Source organism: Struthio camelus, chromosome Z (genome assembly GCF_040807025.1).
Source record: "Struthio camelus isolate bStrCam1 chromosome Z, bStrCam1.hap1, whole genome shotgun sequence".
Taxonomy (NCBI): Eukaryota; Metazoa; Chordata; class Aves; order Struthioniformes; family Struthionidae; genus Struthio; species Struthio camelus.
The window spans coordinates 10,569,688-10,590,211 of record NC_090982.1 but is presented as its reverse complement, the minus strand read 5'-3'; the positions used below and the strand labels follow the sequence as shown (position 1 = coordinate 10,590,211).

At 45.8% G+C, this 20,524-nt stretch overlaps 1 protein-coding gene across 1 annotated transcript in view; it reads right to left on the bottom strand.

Annotated features, from left to right (window-relative positions):
• Positions 1-6,376: 6,376 nt before the first annotated feature.
• Positions 6,377-20,524, bottom strand: part of LOC104144373 (neuronal acetylcholine receptor subunit alpha-7) — a 60,634-nt gene continuing 46,486 nt past the window's right edge. The window contains exons 9-10 of the mRNA XM_068927437.1: positions 12,174-12,283; positions 6,377-7,982 (exon numbers count right to left, since the gene is read on the bottom strand). Of these exons, the coding sequence (XP_068783538.1) occupies positions 7,458-7,982; positions 12,174-12,283 (635 nt within the window). The 3' untranslated portion in view covers positions 6,377-7,457. The remainder of the gene's footprint in view (positions 7,983-12,173; positions 12,284-20,524) is intronic.

Sequence of the window (20,524 nt, the reverse complement as noted above, 5' to 3'; positions counted from 1 at the left end):
GCAGATGCAGCTCTGCAGGTGTCAGGCTGCAGGGAGTGCCTGGGGCCTCTCCGTGGGGCCTGGGCTGACAGTCAGCTCTCCTGCATGAGGTGTGCTGTGGTTGACCAGTTGCGTCACCAGATAAAGGAGTTACAGGAGGAGGTTAGTAGGCTGCGTAGCATCCGAGAGGATGAGCAGGAGATTGACAGGGTATTCTCGGAGACTGTGCAGCTCCAGGAGTCCCCACCGCCCCACTGCAGCGGAGTTGTCAGAGGGCTCAGCACCGTGTGTAAAGGTGCATCATAACACTGTTGAAGAGGGCTGGAAGCTGGTGACCTCTCGTAGAAGGAGAAAGGCTCTTGCTCCTCCTCAGGAGTTGCCTGTGAAGAACAAGTTTAGCGCCCTCCAAGCTGAGGAGAGGCTGGGCATGGCTCCAAGGGAGGCAACTAGCCTGGCAGACCCTGTGCCGTGCAGGAACCCCCGGAACAAGCGGCGAGTGATTGTTGTGGGTGACTGCCTGCGGCAGGGGACAGAGGCACCTATCTGCCGACCTGACCTCTTGTCCAGAGAGGTTTTCTGCCTGCCAGGGGCTCGAATAAGAGATGTCGTGGAAAGACTGCCAAGGCTTGTCCACGCGTCGGGCTACTACCCTCTGCTGCTCTTCCATGTGGGTGCTAATGACACGAAAGGCAAACTGGAAACCATCAAACAGGACTTCAGAGCTCTGGGAATGGTGGTCAAGGGTCTGGGAGCCCAGGTCGTTTTCTCCTCAGTCTTGCCTGTGAGGGGAAAGGACAGGAGGAGGAGTAGACGAGTTTTCCAAGTTAACAACTGGCTGCGCCGCTGGGGTTGGCAACAGGGCTTTGGTTTCTATGACCATGGGACCCTGTTTGAAGATCAACAGCTGATGGGGAGCAATGGGATCCACCTTACCAAGCGCGGCACGCGTGTCTTTGCCAACAGATTGGCCAGCCTGGTAAGGAGGGCTTTAAACTAGGCAAGATGGGGGAATGGGAGTGGTATAGTGGCAGGAGAGTCAGTAAAACACCGCTCAAGTCAGGATGCCTCCAGCGGGTGCATTGAGCCAGGGGAGACAGCATGGAACATGGCTATGGAAAATCCTCTTGCACCTCTCCTGGGAAGCTTGCATGCTTGACCGGCTCTCTGAAATGCCTGTATACCAATGTACGCAGCATGGGGAATCAGCAGGAAGAGTTAGACATCTGTGTGCAGTCACAGGGCCATGATCTCACTGCAGTTCCAGAGACATGGTGGGATAGTTCACATAACTGGCATGCTGTCATGAATGGCTATGTGCTTTTTAGGAAAGACAGGCCAGGAAGGCGAGGTGGTGGGGTTGCTCTTTATGTGAGGGAGCAACTAGAATGTATGGAGCTCTGCCTCGGGGTGGATGAAGAGCACGTTGAGAGCCTATGGGTAAGGATTAAAGGGCAGGCTAACATGGGTGACACTGTTGTGGGGGTTTACTACAGGCCACCTGACCAGGAGGAAGTCGTCGATGAGGCCTTCTACAGACAGCTGGAAGTAGCCTCACGATCACAGGCCCTGGTTCTCATGGGAGACTTCAACCACCCTGACATCTGCTGGGAAGACAGCACAGCGAGGCACAAACAGTTGAGGAGGTTCCTGCAGAGCACTGATTATGATTTATTGACTCAGGTGGTGGAGACGCCAACAAGGAGAGGTGCAATGCAAGACCTTGTACTAACAAACAAAGAAGGTCTAGTTGGAGATGGGAAGGTTGGGGGCAGCCTTGGCTGCAGTGAGCATGAGATGGGGGAGTTCAGCATCCTACGAGGAGGGAGCAGGGCAATGAGTAGGATTGCAACCCTGGACTTCAGGAGAGCTAACTTTGGCCTCTTGAGGGATCTACTTAGGGGAATCTCATGGGGTAGGGCCCAAGAAGGAAGAGGGGTCCAAGAAAGCTGGTTAATATTCAAGCATCACCTCCTCCAGGCTCAAGATGGGTGCATCCCTCTGAGGAAGAAGTCCAGCAAAGCGGGCAGGAGACCTGCCTGGATGAGCAAGGAACTGCTGCCAAAACTCCAACAGAAGAAGGAAGTGTACAGAATGTGGAAAAGGGGACAGGCCTCTTGGGAGGAATACAGGGACGTTGTCAGAGTGTGCAGGCATGCGACAAGGAAGGCTAAGGCCCAGTTGGAATTCAATCTGGCAAGGGATGTCCAGGACAACAAGAAGGGCTTCTTCAAATACATCAAGAGCAAAAGGAAGCCTAGGGAAAACGTGGGCCCGCTGCTGAATGGGGCCGGTGCCGTGGTAACAAAGGATACAGAGAAGGCAGAGTTATTGAATGCTGCCTTTGCTTCAGTCTTCACTGCTAAGGCCAGTCCTCAGGAATTCCTGACCCCGGGGATAAGAGAGGAAGGCTGGAGAAAGAAAGACTCTCCCTTGGTGGAGGAGGATCAGGTTAGAGATCTTTTGTCTAAACTTGACATCCATAAATCCGTGGGCTCGGATGGGATGCACCCGCGAGTGCTGAGGGAGCTGGCGGATGTTATCGCTAGGCCACTCTCCATCCTCTTGGAAAGGTCCTGGAGATCAGGAGAGGTGCCTGAGGACTGGAAGAAAGCCAATGTCACCCCAGTCTTCCAAAAGGGCAAGAAGGAGGAGCCAGGACACTACAGGCCTGTCAGCCTCACCTCCATCCAGGGAAAGGTGATGGAACAGCTCCTCCTGGAGGTCCTCACTAAGCTTCTGGAGGGCAAGAAGGGGATCAGGAGTAGTCAGCATGGATTCAGCAAAGGGAAATCATGGCTGACCAATCTGATAGCCTTCTCTGACGGAAGGACTGGCTGGGTAGATGAGGGGAGAGCAGTGGATGTCGTCTTCCTGGACTTCAGCAAGGCTTCGGACACTGTCTCCCATCACATTCTCATAGGCAAGCTCAGGAAGTGTGGGCTAGACGAGTGGACGATGAGGTGGATTGAGACCTGGCTGGATGGCTGAGCTCAGAGGGTTGTGGTCAGTGGGGCAGAGTCAAGATGGAGGCCTGTAGCTAATGGTGTCCCCCAGGGGTCAGTCCTGGGTCCAGTCTTGTTCAACGTATTCATCCATGACCTGGATGAAGGCAAGGAGTGCACCCTCAGCAAGTTTGCTGATGATACTAAACTGGGGGGAGTGGTTGACACACCAGAAGACTGTCCTGCCATTCAGCGGGACCTGGACAGGCTGGAGATTTGGGTGGAGAGGAACCTCCTGAAGTGCAACAAAGGCAAGTGCAGGGTCCTGCACCTAGGGAGGAATAACCCCAGGTACCAGTACAGGCTGGGGGTTGACCTGCTGGAAAGCAGCTCTGCCGAGAAGGACCTGGGAGTGCTGGTGGACAACAAGTTAACCAAAAGCCAGCAATGTGCCCTTGTGGCCAAGAAGGCCAATGGGGTGCCCTGGGGTGCATTAGGCAGAGTGTTGGCAGCAGGTGGAGGGAGGTGATGCTGCCCCTCTCCTCAGCCCTGGGGAGGCCTCCCCTGGAGTCCTGTGTCCAGTTCTGGGCTCTCCAGGACAAGAGAGACATGGCCCTACTGGAGAGAGTCCAGCGGAGGGCTACCAAGACGATTAGAGGGCTGGAGCACCTCTCCTCTGAAGAAAGGCTGTGAGAGCTGGGCCTGTTCAGCCTGGAGAAGAGAAGACTGAGAGGTGATCTGATCAACGTGTATAAGTATCTGAAGGGAGGGTGTCAAGAGGATGGGGCCAATCTCTTCTCCATGGTGCCCAGTGACAGGCAGAAACTGAACCACAGGGAGTTCCATCTGAACCTGAGGAGAAACTTCTTGACTGTGGGGGTGACAGAGCACTGGCACAAGTCCCAGAGAGGTTGTGGAGCCTCTATCCTTGGAGGTATTCAAAAGCCGTCTGGACGCAATCCTGTGCAAAGTGGCCTAGGTGACCCTGCATGAGTAGGGGGGTTGGACTAGATGATCTCCAGAGGTCCCTTCCAACCTAAACCATTCTGTGAGTCTGTGAATAAAAGTCATGGTTGTACCTCGAAATGTTTGGTGTGCAATGTTAGTAAAAGGAGAAAACGTCACAAGTATGGTCATAAAATTTACTTCTCCTTTACTGAAGGATTCTGTGGACATATCTTCACTGACTATACTATGTATACATTCGTTGTTTGGCTATTGTGCAACCATGCAAATTATTTCAGCAAATTATTTTCTATATAAAGAGATACTACTAAAATCATACTGCTGTATTCCTATCCTTGGACTGAAATTTAGACCCTTCTTTCTCTGATAAATGGATTTAAAAAAAAGATACAACTCTCATACCAAATAACTATGCATCTAGGAAATGCTCATCTTTGAAAGTCTTCTTTCATGCAAACAATATCTCTTTTTAGAGTTTACCATGGGAATAACTGCTTCTTTTTTTCCCCTAGTTTTATGTCCTCCTTGTACACTATCATTGTATTTGCTTTTACCTTTGTTTAAACATTGGTCTTCCCAAAGTATTTTCTTTTTGTCAGACAAATCTATGTGGTGTGTCTTATAACTATATTTTAGTTAGGAAGGTCTTCACCAATTCTTTACATTAAGCAAAAATCTGCATGGGCAGGGTGCCGACGGCCCGTACTGAATATCTCCGTATGGGAGATCTGACATGTCTCCTGGGAAATACAGCGCTCCTCAGCAAGAGAACAAGTTCCAGGATCTTTACTAGGATGTTCACGTTGCCTGCAGAGGATAGGGTGACCATCACTCTTAACGTGACGTTTGTTTAAGCACCTGGATTTTGTAAAGGATATTGTGGGTTAGTTCATCATTGCCATTTGGCCCTTTCTGATTATTTGTAGAAACTTTCTCTCTTTTGGAATCATGCGAGACCTTGACAGATGCTGTGTGACACTAAGGGGTGGTGCAGCAAAAATCTGGGATTCAGTATATGTGAGATGATGCATCAGCCTTTCCAACCACGCCGCATTTCGCAGGACCTGAATGCGTGGGTGCTTCATTCTGCATTGCTCTGTCTGCACAGTGGCCACTTTTCCTCTTCCGCTCTAAACTAGCTCATTCCAGAAGTTTTGCGGTAGCAGTGGTATTACCTTCCAAAAGGCCGAGTGGCTACTGGCTGTCAAAGGGATCTGCCTCACGTTGCCAGTTGAACCAGTAACCAGAAAGCGGTTTCAGTCTACTACAGGGTTTTGTGAACTGCGTAGCACTAACACAGTTTGAGTCTTAGGATATTTCTTTAAGAGAGGACTCAAACGTTGGTGGCATAGCAGTATAAAATAGTAATTTATAAATGCAATTTTTTATTTTTGCTAGACATTATAAATTAAAATTGGATTGAGCTTATTTTTCCACTGTTGTTTCCGGACAATTTCTGTCATCCTTCTGATCCTAAGATTTATGCATCTCTGCTCCGCTTAAAAATACTCTCATACAATAACCGTGTTTCATGTAAAGAAACATGCTTCGCGTTAGGATGTTAAGTTATTGTGACTGGGTGCTTTAACATTAGCTTTTATCCTTTTATCCTGTCACTGGAGATTACTTTCAAAAATGGAGATTTTCAAGAAAAAATATTAATGATCCTTGAGCAAGTGTTCTAAAGGTCATAGAGCAGCCTGCATCACAAGCTGCAGAAACAAATGAATATTTAGACATTTACTACATCTGTTGGCCCCATAATCAAAGCAATAATTTACAGTGAGCACTTCAGCTGTATCCCAGGAGCAGAGCCTGCCGATTGCTAACCCAAGCCCCCAGACCTGCACTTCTGTTAAAAGTTTCTAATAGGCAAATTGCTCTTGAACTGCATCCTGCACCTCAGCAAGGCCAGCTCCGTGAGCAGAAGCAGTAAAATGGTCAAGGGACAGAAGCAGAGGTCCTGCCAGTTTTCGGCTTCTGGTTGCACGTGCCTCCTTCTAAAAGAAATAGTTGCATGATTATTGAGTCTGTGGGGCTACCGGCTTCACCATCACAAATGAAAATACTTTCCCATAAATAATAGTTCTATGATCTGCTTCTTCCCCTCTACCAGTGATGGTGGGAAGGATCCATCAAGGAAACATTGATTTTGGTACACTAACACTGACTGGAAGAAAATCAAGCTGGAAGTCAGTCAGAGAAGATAAGGTGCTGTTTTTTTCTTTTAGAAGACATTCAGAAATGTGCTGTGATACCCAGAGAGGAAAGATGGCTACCTCAGATCTGCTATAATCAGCTGGCAGAATAAAATCACACCAAGAAAGGTGTGATTTCCACTCACATAGCTAGCGGAAAGAAGGTGCTTTTTGCGAAAGATGCTTTTCTGATATTATCTTCAGGGAAGCTGCATAATAGGATTATTGTTTATTAATATATAGACATTACATTACTGCATCTGTAGACAACAGAATGATACAAATGGAGATTAAATATTGCTACATTACAATTTAGCAAAACAAAAATATTCTTTTACACAACTCTTTCAACCAAGCCACATTGAGCAACTTTGAAAGTGGACTGTAGTAACAGAATTTAGCAAAAAAAACCCTCAAAACAAAAAAGCGAAACCAAAAACAAAACAAAACAAAAAAAAACCACACTTCAGTGCTATAGTATAGGCTGTGGGCTCTAAATGTGGAATCTGACCCCAGTGAAATCAATGGCGATATTTCTACAGACTATGTGGAACCAAGATTTTTGCCCTAATTGCGCAGAATTTGTCAGTATTAGGTTGGCAGCTGCGATCCAAGAGATCAGAGATGTTCCAGATTAGGCAGGGTCACAAAATGACGGCAACAGTTAAGCAGCAGGAGAGCTAAGGAGGCGATGTTAACAGTATGTCTTAATGCCAGCTTGGAGAATTAATTTTCTTTCGTTCCACAACAACTACTGTTTCCTACATGAAAAAGAAAAAGTTACATTCTGGCAAAAATGCATTCTGTTAACTGAGAAAATGCATTCTGTACTGAGAAAACATTCCAGTCACTGCTAGCATGATGACAGATTGTTTTGTTAAGTGCAATACAGCATCGTAAGACTGTGAAGAGATATCTGTCAAATCTGAGACGTGAGTGTCATGGCCACATTAAACAAAAAAATAAAATAAAATAAATATACTGAAAACAATAAAGTACTGCAGAGGTTATAGTGAACAATATAACAATAGTTAAATGTTCACAGATGCTTTGTAGTGCACTGATACTAGTTAACCTGTAACAAATATATTGTATCTTGTCTATCTGCTTGTCACAAGATTGTGACATAATTACATGTAGAAGTGGTCTAGGAAATAAATAACAACATATATCTACAACAGGTATACTATTCAGTAATTATAGTCACTAACATGAGGAATAAATTAGGTCTTCAAACTAATTGCAGCTCCTTTTCTGTGTGTTAGCACATAAAAGCACACTTCTCTCTTTTGAGTTAAATTATCTAGCAAAATTACTGGCAACCTTTACTTCTAAAGTACCTTTCCCCTTACAATTTTCATCTCTAAAAGCCTCACGCAAAATCCTTTGAAACAGCTTCTATAAAATTTGGAGCAGACATGAGTATTGTGAACGTGCAGATGATGGCAAAAAGGGTAAATGCAACCAGGCACAATCTGTCTATAACAGCGGCTGCAAACTTCCACTCACTGCAGATTTCCTCCCCCTCATCCTGTTTTCTGAAGCGCGTTGCGATGAACTGGACCTCCTCCAGGATCTTCATGATCACTGGGAGGGTGTCCATGAAAGCTTTCTTCTGAGCGAGCTCGATGTCCTCTGGCAAGGGGCAAGTCATCTTTCCGCTCTTGCTGCCCAGATCATTGCTCTGGGGGCGGCAGCGTGGGCTCTCCATGCCGTGGTAGCTATAGATCAGGTTGCCGTTGCTGGACTGGTGCCCGGGCAGGATGTTCATCTCGGTGTTGTTGACGCTTGGAGGGTGCTTGGGATAGCTGTATTTGCAAGAGAGGGGCCTTATGTTTTCCCCGGGTTTTTTCATTCGCAAAAACCACGCGCACCAGTTCAGCAGGATGACACGGACCTGAAAGAGAGCGACCACAATACCAATAACGGGAAACCTCTGAGGGTTTTAATAGTTTCTGAAGAATTTGGTGGATCCCTGTAATCCTCCCTTATGTTCAGCTGGAAAGCGTGGCTGTTTGCTGTGTTCTCCAACTATCTGATTTCAAGTGGAGTTTTTCTGGATCTGGGCCCTTCCTCAAAATGACATTTTTCAGGCGTGTTTTGAACATAGAGATGTTCAATGCCCACTCAGCTTAGACCGCAAAGGAGATTTAAGATCTTCACTTTACAGAACGATTCTTGAACTCCTTATTTTGCAAATTATCCTGGATCCCTGTTGGCTGAGCAGAGGCCGCAAAGTTGGCTGCATTATTTTACAACCATTTCTCAGTTAATATGGAGAGAGATACACTTAAAGATTTTGGGGGCAAATGTTTAAATTATGCTGAAATAGGCTATAGGACAGACTAAGTGAAGTTTTTAGCATATACCCTTCCCCCGACCTCTGCTGTTTAAGTCTGTATGAACAGCCTTGTTTTTTAACTTAAAAGCTGTTGCAATTCTGTTTTAGTCCTGTGCTGAAGAGTCCAGGCACATATATATGTATAACACAGCAGGCCTTTTCTCAAAACAACAGCCGTTGATCAGTTAAATTGGGCAGTTCAAAATCTGAGTGTTGTTAATAACAGCTGTCATTTCCTCGTGCTCGGGTACAAAACTGCTCTGACAGTGGTGAGAGGTTTCTAACCTGCATATGGACATTCGTGGGGCAAATATTTCCTATTAAGGCTGTCAGATGAGGTAACTCAGGAGACTACATCCAGCATTTTTTCCCCTGGGAACTGATCTTCAGATCCCTTGTCCGAACTCTGAGCCTGCTAGATGTCTCAATTTTGGTACCGATTGCTTTGGAAGGGGGACAGCAGCAAACTAAATCAGTAAAAACTTATAATTGTAATCTTATAATTGTAAAGTCCTTCCTATAGTATGTATGCAGGGGCAGATATTTGCGAGGAGCTGGTGAGAGTCACTCTTGGAAGATAGGTGGCCCCTTCAAATACTTGCTCATTCTGGTTGCAGCCAAATAATCTGCCTTTCAAGAAAAAGCGGAATTGACCTCTGGTTTCACCCCTGTGTCCAGGACTGCCTGTATGATGCTGCCCCTATCACTTTGGCCCTGTATGCCTCAGGGCCAGCCTTTGTCCCTAAGGTGCTTTCAGATACAGGTTGAGTCATCTCCTGCCTTTGCACAGTGCAGATGTGCAGGTGGGGGAGTTACAGCTAGCACTTTGCGTGGCTGCTGTAATAACAAGCATAATTTTAGAAAGGAAGAGGCGCTAATTACCACAGCGGGGAGTAATAATAGTAAAACCCGAAAGCCCTGACTGGTGGAAGATGGTTATACAATTTTTAAGTTTTACAGTGCGCGTTCTTCTGGCTCGCAGCTCTGTGCCCTTTTCTCTGGGCCATTCTGCCTCACTCCCTCTAATGAATCTTTTATTCCTCACCCTGAAAAGCTATTTGCCTGAATTTCAAATTATTCTGCTTTCATCGGTGGCTTTAAATGTTTCATTATTTCCTCCATGGTCACCACAGACAAACACAAAACTATAATGTAGCAGGTTAAATAATCCATCCTGGATTTAATTGAACTTCCTTAATTAAAATGTCCTCTGACTGCATAGGGACACAATGATTTTGTATCATCATGAAACAATATAAAGGCTTTAACTGCTAACAATATTTCAACAGCGTCAGTGGCTAGGATAGAGAGAAATTCATTCTCCTGTGATGTGAAATTTCAAAATACTAGGCCAGGGAAACTTTCTTATTAGAAAATGTTAATACGTCTGCCCTGGGTCTTCAAGGAGATATAAGAGGAAAAGATCTATTCTGCAGAAATGTTACTTTTTCTTTCAAGATGGTGTGCTTATTCCTTGGAGATTTTACATTTATGATTTCAGATGCAGACAAGCCCATTCCCTACAGGCAGCTCAGTACGTGCAAGACAGCACTACAGCTTTTCATTTGTTTGGACTAATGCCATATTTCCTAGAAAGCATAGACATTTAGGCATCAGTCTCTTCCTGGCATGTCAATTAGTTGAGGTTATCTACAAACAGCCTGGGTGTAAGCCCCATGCCCACCAAGCGGCAAGGCTGAAGCTACTGCCCTCTTTGTGAGGAGATCCAGCTCCCCGGCAAACCTCTGTGCACCAGCCCAACGGCATCAGCCAGCCCAGGATTAACCTACATCCAAAGGGAAGCCTGAAAGCAAACAACCTGATGTAGGCACAGCAGAGGGCCGGAGGGCTTCTGCCTCTGCGTTGGAGCTGCTTGCAAGCAAAGCCCGTGCCTTCCCCTGGAACTCACTCCAGCAGCCAGTTCCATTGAAGGTGCAAAAAAATCCTATAACAATATCCAATTAATTAGGGCTAGAGCTTTGCCGTATGCTGATGTCTGACTCTGCCAGGGTGAGAAGTGTGGGGGAAGTGAGTAGTTAGAGGGAGATAAGCTGAGACTGGAGTTGCAGAGAACGAGTTTTGGGTAAGCAACTTCCTCCTCTCTGCAGACCATCTTAATAGGTTCCTGTTTTTATGCAGCAAAAAGTTATACAGAGGCCTCTGAAAAAAAAAGGTAAACAGGCCCTGAAAGAGATTGACAGGGAAAAAATTAAAATGGGTACTGTGCCATAAATCCTAATGAGCGAGCGATGGCCATGGCTTGCAGGGAACTTGCAAGCCATGTTGTGGCTTCTCTAGAAGTGGGCTGAGGCATGTACCTCTCCCAAACATATATGGGGAAATGGATGTTCTCCAGATCCCATGATTGCTCAACCTTTGTTTAATTTGTTGCTGCATCTTTTGCTATGGGTCTGTGGGATTCACTCACTTGGAGGAAAGTCCTCTTAGCTCTCCAGGATGGGGTGACAGTGCATTAGGTTGCCCCAAATCTTGCAGGAGCTCCAGGGAGCTCCAAATGACCAATATGCAAGAAGAAAGTCTTTTGTCCAATAGTTTTCAGATATGCCATTTCTATGTGCTGCTAAGGTGTGAGAGAGTGAGCAGAGAGTGAGCAACAAGCCAGGTCTGATAACTTGTTACAGAAGAACACAGTTCTTTGTCCTACAGAGCAGGTGATTCATGTGATAATGGGCTGGTTTCATGTGTCTGGTTAGGCCTAATGATAAATCTGGACATATTGTAGAAGCAGTTATAAAAGTCCTGTCTTAGCACGTAACATCCAGCTGTCACAGGGCTTTCCAGAACTGTTCTCTTTCCCAGGAAACTTCAAAAAGAATCCTGAAGGATTATTTCCTCCAATGTCTCATCATCATAGTGAAGTTTCCTTCGCAAAATAATTGAGATGGCCTCAGAGAGTCTCTTGATGAGCTGCAGGGAGCGAGAATTGACTGGCAGAGTCTGTGAGCGTATTTAACATGACCCATTCTGCCCAGGCTCCACAAAAGACAGAAGACACAGTACAATTTCCCAAGGGGCCATTATGCTGCTACATGCTCTATGCAGTTGGACATCTGAAGCATGTTTATCCAGACTGGTGTCCTCAAGTCTTGCTCACAGGGAGGTTCATCCAGAATTCCCCTGCTATGCTATCTTGAAACTAAGATGATCTTGAATTATGCTGCATTTTAAAAAGTAGTTATTAGGTATGCTTAATATCTACTTATCTTTTTTTTTAATTTACATTGACTCTGCAACTTCTTTCTAGAGAACGTAGATTAGAAAACAGTTATGTTTCTCAAGCTGATGTTGGTAGCTATGTGAAATTTCACCTCACTTCAAGATAATTACAGACAAACTGCCAGCAGAGACTAGTAGATGTTTGCTTAGTGCTTTGAAATGTCAAGTTTTATCAGTGCCAGTGACTGCTGGATAAAAAATCAAGGCTGTTGCCTTTGGGATCAGCATTTGCAAAGTGGGTGCAGAGTAAGATTGCCCTACAACAAGATTCAGCTGTTCCCTGGTTTAAGTTTAGAAAGAAAACCCAAATAATTTATGCTATTTTTAATGGAAACCCCAATTTAGTATATCTGTTCTCTCATGGCAGCAGCAAACACAATAGTGTCACACATACTGCCTGTAGGTGACACTTGACATTAATGGAGAACAACTTCTGCCCCTCATTAGTTCACTATGTATTTTAGATTTTTTTTAGTAGGTTGTGGAATATTTGCCACCAAAGCTGCTTACCCATCTGGGCATCTTTCCTGCTTGAGGGTCATGATGATGAAACTGTAAAACCAGCACTGTTACCACCACAGACAGACCAACGATCACCATGATGCTTGCGAAATATTGAGCTGCAATTGAAAGGAGGATTTGGTTAGAAGAGGAAGAAAAGAAAAGGTAAATAATTTTCCTCAGCTGGGCCCTGAAAGCAATACTGTGTCACATCCAAACAGCCTTTCCTCTGGTGGTCCACACTGTACACTGCGCACTGCACACTGCTTGAGGCCTTTGCGGCTTGCAGTGTGTCTGCTCAGCCCTCTCTCCTCCATCTCAGGGAGGGCTAGGACCACTGAAAGGATTATTTACTTGCTTTGCTTTTATTCCTGCTGCAGGAACGGCACGGTACCCATGGAGCTGATGAGACACGGTGCTCACATGGTACCAGTCCTGGGAGCCTCCTGGTGGTACCAGCAGTGCCGAAGGGACATGCTTTGTTTGTTGGGTCACTGGACCCCTTGGCAAAGTGTAACCGCGACACTGTCTCTTATCTGTTCTCCCCATCCCTGCCCACAAGAGGTTAGGCATCTTCGTCAGCACCCTCCTCAACCCTCAAGCCCACCTCCTCTGGGTCCTACGTGTGCTTTCGCCTTACTGCTAAATCTAAGCCTGGCCATTCATGACAGAAATCAAGATCCTTAAAGCCAGAGCTGGGACTTGAAACCAGTCTAAGTCCCAGCACAGCCTCCTCATGCTGGGAGTTAGGTTGAGGCGCTGGAGTGAAAAGAAGAAATGCCCACAAGGCTGACGACAGTTGAAGACTGCTGTGGGAAAATACTAGGGAGCATGACAGTTGGGCGATAGGGAGCAACGTGGGACAACACGTGACGCTGCCAGAGCTTGCAACCTCCTCCCATGCCTCCCCCACTCTCTGCCAAAGCTTGCAGGAAAAGTCAAGGATTTTAATAATGACTCCAAGGCAATTTTTGTACCAGGCTCAGTTTCCTAATAATGCTTTCCACTGCCTTAGCAGCAAAGAGCACGTCCATAATAATGAGGTACTGGGGCCTTCCTGAAACCAATGCTAGAATTGCTTCAAGAGGCAGGCATAGCTTTCCATGGCAAAATGAATTATGCAGCTGGACTAGAAGAATACTCCTGAGGGTGAGGTAAATTGAAAGGTCTCTATTACACTTACTCACGGAGGAATAAAGCCAACGGCAGTGCAGAAACAGAACAAACCACGAACTCAAGTTTCAGAGAAGGTGACTGATCTGACTCTGATATGCGTCATATAATAATGCACAGCTGTGTTGATATCACTAGAATAATAAGTGCTATAAATCACTAAATCCTGCAGTAAATTCTGTGCATTTGGATGCCACTAATAAGACTTCCAGGCCTGAAGTGACCAATTAAAATTGGCTAGGATTTTTCATAGAGCCTTGGAAAATTAGCCTCCTGGCTGAATTTGAAAAGAAGCTGGTGTTACCTGATTCTTGAAAATCCCAGCCAAGGATTATCTGAGGAATTCACGTTATTAATTTCTTGTCCTGTGATCCCAAGAACAGAGGTCAGGTAATTGCTGTGGAGGTCTGGATTAAACAGGGAAAACAGTTCTCTCAAGCAGAGACTTGTGGGGGGGACCTGTGATGCCATGAAGAAAGATGCTATCTGTTTCTGCCTGATGGTGGGAAAGGAAGAAATGGCAGAAAAATATTCTCCTCCTGCAGCTCTCAAGAGAGCTCTGGTGGGAAAGACTTTCATACTATCTCTCACGCACCTCCCCAAGAGCATGCCTTAATCTTCCTCCAGTCTACAGGCCTGGCATCTCTGTCCCTGGCAGTCTTTAGCCCTCACCCCAGCCAGATCAAACCCATCATTTGACAAAAGCTTCAAGGGTTGCAGCCCCTTGTCACCTCCAACACCTCCTCTGCCATAGCCACAACTCTCTCATCCTCCTCCAGCAGCCCTGTGGGCAGAGTTGCTGAGAGGATCAACCAGCAATGAACATAGACACCACTTTCCTCAGAGCTGTGGCACTGCTACCTCCACTACCTTGGCTCCACACCATCAATGAACTCCACTCCTGTGGAGTCTCTGCTGATGTTGCTGAGCATGGTTACAGGAGTAGAGACGCTAACCTAACAGATGTGAAACAGGGAGCAAGCAACGGAGTAAGAACTGAGCTTTAGCAGCTGCAGTCCAGCCATGGGACTATCCTCTTCCCCCCTAGTATTTTAGAGTCCATCCTAAATCTCACAGCGCAGGCGCAGTTAGGGCTTTGAAACTCCCAGGAAGTCTCTCTCCTGATGTGTATCTATCAGCAGTGGGCAAATGTGAACCCGATTCTGCAAAGAAGCTCAGCCCATTTCATTTAAACACCTGAAGGAGAATGCTCAATATCTGTCACTGGGCATATTGTTGTCTTATCTTACCCAGGAGCTCCTGGTTACCACGCTCTTTCCTAGGCTAAATGGCTCCATGTGGTGGCTTTAACAAAAGTCCCAGTCGCGGACAGTGTCAGCCCCCAGTCAAGGCGTAGCCAGCCCAGTGTGGGGTACGCTGGGAAGAGCGCGGGCCTGGGTGCTGGATGAGAGTTGCTCTGGGGCACAGCTGAAAATTGATCAACATACTCTGGAAGGAAACTGCTCTCATTTTCTCCCTCTGTCCTGGGTAGCTGCCACAGGGCAGGAAAAGAGACCAGGATACCAGCGTTTGGAGCCCCTGTATGCTCCTGCCTTGCACAACGATGTTCCCCAGGGACACAGAGGGCTGCACTGGTCACGATTAGCTGTTCTTGGTGTAATTTCAAAGCTGCATGCTGTTTCTTCAGCAGCCACATGTCAATGAAACAGCTGCTTCTTGCGCACAGGAGCGGATCTCTTTCAGACATGAGGTGTTTGCTCTTTTACTGTTGATTTTCTTCCCTTTCTTTGCCAGAGGAGACATGATGTAACATGCTACCTGGGCAGCTGCTTAAACATCTGGGAGCTGTCAGCCTCAGTCTCAGCACCATCAGAAGATGACCAGGTGCTGTTATCACGGCAGATATAGATCTAATACAGCCACAGAGACCCGCTAAGTCTTTTTAAATGGTAAGTGATGACAACAGCTGTTTATTCTTGCAGACATTCTCTGACATTATAGAGTAAAGCCTGTATCAAAAGGATGGCATTGACTTGCAAGCCAAAACTTGAGGAGCTTCCAGCACCAACTTAGGGTGTTCTCCAACATTACCCAACATCAGGGAAGCACCTTAAGTTTACTTTGGAGATGTTTTGGAAGATCTCCTGCTTGAGTGGAACTGGATTAACTTTAAGGACTGATTAATAAAATAAGGTAAATAAAACAGAAACCTTACGAAAGGCAAGAAGATCCCAGATGGATGCTTTGATTTGTTGAAATTATTACTGAACACTCGCAGGGAAGTCAGTGTATTATCCAAATTTATTAACCCAGTTAATCATGGAAAGGCAGAGCTTCCCCACTGTGGCAAGTTACAGTCCAAGTTTTATAATGTAGTGGTGGGGGAGGAAGGGGCATGTCTTACTCAGCTATTCATAGTGACTGAGCTGGATACATCCCACCGGAGTCTGTATTCCTTCTCTGTAAAAAGTGTCAGTTACTACAACTGAAATGCTAGAGTGGTTTACAGCTCCTACAACTCAGGTCATGTCAATCATTTGAGGTCAAATACCTCCATTTAACTGTCTGGAAATGGCAGAAGCGTCCCAGAACATGCACCAAATGAGTTGTGCATTGCTACACCTTCTGCAAAGGCTCCCAATTAAGAAGTTGCAGCCTGTGGAGGACTCAGGAGACCTCAGAGGCCAGCCCAAGGGCTTCCAGCCATTCTGTTTCTCTCCTCCTATGGCAGGGACCAGGGCTGGTGCTAAGCAGACGGTGCCTCAGTGCACAACAGCTGGTGCCAGGACCAGGGCACCAAAGGTGCAGGAGGGGATTCCCTTGCTAGCTGATTTACTGGGGTACACAGAGCGCAAAGAAACAAGGAAAAAGATGTGGGCAGGAATATGTTGTCCGTTACTGATAAGACCTGCCCTAGCTGGGCCACGCTGTGCCATCCATTATGTCTCGCTGATGTTAGAGAGCAAAGAGCGTCATCAAGTTCCTGAACTGTGAGCTGATGCCTCATAAACACAAAAAGTCTTCAGAGAGTGAGAAATCTAAGGATTACACTCTGTGTTTACCTTTTGGTTATGATACTTGAGGAGGGCACAGGAACAGTGTTTTCAAGCTCTTCTCCCAGATGCTTTTGAGGACCATCTCCCAGATGCTTTTGAGGACAAGGCATTTGAGAAAAAGAACAGCTGGAAGAAGCTGAGCAGAGGCCTGGAGTCAGCAAGGTGCCAGGCAGGAGCATCAAAGGGCAGAGTGAAGAGCACTCCGCAAAATCAAGAAGAGACAGAGAAAAATGAAAGGGCGGATGCTAGAGTGACAGCAGCTGAAGAGATACAGGCACATGACAGAAAATATAATGAGACATTCATCTGATTTTCTTTATCCAGTCAGAACCGCTAATGGCTTTTGCTCTTCACTTAAAACAGTCCGTAATTCTTGGAGGTGGTAAAGCACTATGCTGCTTCCTTGTCTCAGCAATTTGCAACTTTGTTTGCTCTATGGCTGAACTTCAAGAAATCACCCCAAGCACCTGGTGCAAACGTATTTGTTCACAGCTTAGAACCTTCTTCCTTACTCAAATAAAATATGCATGAAAAGAAGAGCAAGAAGGGGACAAGTGACAGTTCCTTGTATTCATGAGTCCCAAGTTCTGTTTTGGAAATGCTCTGTGAATACACCATTGTTCAGGTGTTCCACAGTTTCTGCAATGAAACACCTTTTAGAGCAAAATACAGGTTCTTGATCTAAAAGTGGTGGTACTGTTCTGAAGAGAGCTGGCAGGAGATAATGATTTGCACTGTTCTGGAGTTTACTTAGGCATATTTAAAAAAAAAAAAAAAAAAAAGCTTTGTTTTCTGCGCTGAATTACAGTGCATGATGGCAAATCCAAAATGGTTGAGTATTTCCCATATTCAACAGGACGCCTTGAAGTTCCAGGCCTGAAGAGTTTCTGCAGGAGAAACAAATCATCTGACTGGTTTGAAAGGTCTGAACACTTCCGTTTGCAATTTCGCTTATGGGCAGAAGCATGCCTTATCTGACACGACAAAGTACTCTGAAAGCAATATTTTCTCTGTGCGCTTACTGGGGCGGAGGGACAGCAGCCAGCTCTGAGCTTGTAGTCTTGGCCGCAAGCTGAAATCTGCCTGCTGCGGGTGCTCCTGGCTATTTGGCTGTGTGACTGTACTTTCTCTGCCATCTGGGTCCTGATCTGAAGGACCTGTGGTCTGCAGTGAGCTTTGGATCAAGAGGAGAGAAAGAAACAGCCAGTCAAGGTTTGCTAAGTAAACATTTTAGGGTCATTTCTGCACCCTTCTCTTGCAGTAGTGGGACTGCAAAAAATTGGAGGTGCAGTCAAGGTGGATGCAAGAGGGTGGACGGGGATCCCAAAGCCTGCGTCATGCTGCACGTCTAGAGGAGAAGCAAACCTGCCATTGACTAAGGCCAGGGGTTTAGTGGTGTTTCTTTAAGAATAAAACATCTAAAAGAAGCTATATCACCTAAGGCTGGAAGCAGCCAGGATCACGGAGGAGGAGAGAAGAGCAGGGACCTCTGCAACCCTTTTCATGCCATGCCATGTGGCCCAGAGTGCTTTTGCCCCTGACATGATATTGCAGGCAGGGGAATATGGGGGGAGGGATCAGTGTCAGTTACGCTTATAACTGCATTGCCTTGAATTTGCCAATGTCATCGCTTTGGTCATATCCGACTACAATAGGCAGTGGATTGATCTGATTTTCTGGAAAACAGGTTGATCTTTGGTAGGTAACTAAACATTACATTAGAAGTTGAACTTTTTTAAGGTGTTTAGTCTATGAGTCCAACCTTGCAGCCCATCCTGAGATACTGATCTTTGAAAACATGCCTACAGCAATGCAAGATTAATGATATCCTGGTGACTGTTTTATCAGGTACTGTTGGAAGTGCGTAAGCATGCTCACCAGTTGTATAATCTTAAGGAGGCCCTACTCAAAGGAAAATAGTGAAGGGGCAGAGTTACAGTTAGGAAACTGACTGGATCTGGGGAAACTTCCTTCCTAGTTACTTCTTAATGCGTGATTTGCTAACCGTAATCACAAGATTGCTTTCAAATGGAAAATACAGTTTAATGACACACATCAAGGATATGGAGACTGCAAACAGGGAGGCACATTGCTCTTTAAAAAAAATAATTCAGGCATATGTCTTTTGCCTAAGGAATGGATTGATTCTTTCTTCAGAGATGGTCATAAAACCATAAAACCAAAAATAGACTTGATTATCCAGTAATGTTTACATGAATCATGCTGTCTTGTTCAAAATAAAAAAGCCCGTGCAGTTTATGTCTGGATGCCTCAGATACATTACCTAAGCCTCTAGTTTGAATGGACAGAACAAGAACTTGTACAGAAGCTCTAATTGAAATTATATTATTGGTGTAATTTCAGTTTGGTCACTGAACTGGGACCGTTGCACACCCACATGGATCTTCCTCCTCATATAATGCCCTCAGTTGGTGCACAACTGTTAGGGGCAGGATATCTCCATGAAATTACTGGCTTTTTAAGTGAGAGATAAATCTGTGTGCAAGTGAATAGGCTTATAGAAATGTAGAAAGCAATGATTATCAGATACCTGAGTTGCATGACTTTAGGATTTCACCCAGTGATAATGCAGTCAGCCGAGTAATTTCAGGTGCATAACACATCTGGAGTTCTCTGCATTTCTGTATGTTTCTTCCTCATGTGATGAACTCCAGCTGTCTACCTACATCAGTTCTTGACAAAACCATTTTTTAAAGAGAGAAATTAAAAATAGATCAAATCATGAGTGCAGTCAGACACACTGCCCATGAGGCAGGATGAAGCCGTTCCCAGGCTGGGTAAGTTTAGGACACAGTTGCTGCTGTACAATCACGGTCTGAGAGCCTGTTCAGGAGCTACGCTCCAGAGCTTTCAGCGCCAGGAGGGACCTCCAGGGCCCAGCAGTAAAACAAGCCTTGCTCGTATAGTCAACTTGTGTTGAATTCTGGCCAGATCATTGTGTTTGTAGATGCCATGGGACATAAATACTCTTGATCCAAATGACTGAGCTGGTTTCTGTTGCTATGGGTGGTTAATTTTTTAAACACAAACAGAGGCATGCTTGCTCTGGTTCCCGGACTTTTCCTTTCTTTAGCCTCACAGATGAGTTTGCAGAAGGATCGCAGTGCCTTGTGTGGCACGTATGCATGCTGCTGAAAAGTGGGCTCTGGAAATTTCTTGTCCCCCCAAATAGGGGAAATCTCTGGAGAACAGGAGCAGAGGACAAATGCTGCCACCCAGACTCGTAGCTGTAACATTTCTTGGCACAGGAAGGGCCTGGCTCACTGGGGAGAAGAAAGCTCAAGCACATGTCACCCTGCAGTGTATTGGAGTGGCAGAGTCCCAGTGTTAAAAGGCACTGAGCAGAGCAGTGTGCCTTTGATTTCTAGGCCAGGCTTTGCCACTTGCTCTTTACAGATGAAAAAAAGCCTGCTTGTTGTTAACGTGTATTAACACAGCATCTATTGGGCTGCATAGAAAATGGGAGTCCATCTTGTGAGAGGCTGTACATGATGGGGGAAGAGAAAGTCTTCTCCAGGCAGCTCTATGAACAGAGAGACAGCAGAGGACCTGCCAAGGAAGGGAGGGAGGCATTTGGCGGAGAGGTTACAACAGGAAAAAGCAGGCGCCCTGCCCCGCTTGCTTCCCTGTGCTTACTTAGGCTGGAAAGTGCCTCATTTATTGTAAATATTAGCTGAGGTTATGAAGAACTAAGATACAGTTTGCCCATATCTTTGCAAATAGACCAGATATGAGAAGCCAGTTCTTTTCTTCATGTTATATCAGGGCAGCTTTCCTGTGCCCCCCTGAAGAGAGCAACTGCAAGCAGCAGCCCTGAGAATTTCTCATGTTCTCACAATTAAACAGTTAAAACTGAGGTCAAAAGGCCAGGAAAAGTAAGACATTCAGCATGTTAGGGACCAGTGTTGTTGGACTGGTACAAGCTGGCAGTGTTCATACAGGTCCAGGTGGCTGTGGATGCCCATTTAATTTTAAAAACCCAAATCCTAACAATACAAAGCAGATTTTTGAGAGTGTATGAGTCAGAGCATCTTTACTCCCACGCGCATAAAGACCAGCAACAGTGGCTTTTCCTACAGACCAACAGTTGATCTCTCCACATCAGGATCAAACTGCTTGCATCCTTTTAAACCACATGCTGTAGAAGAT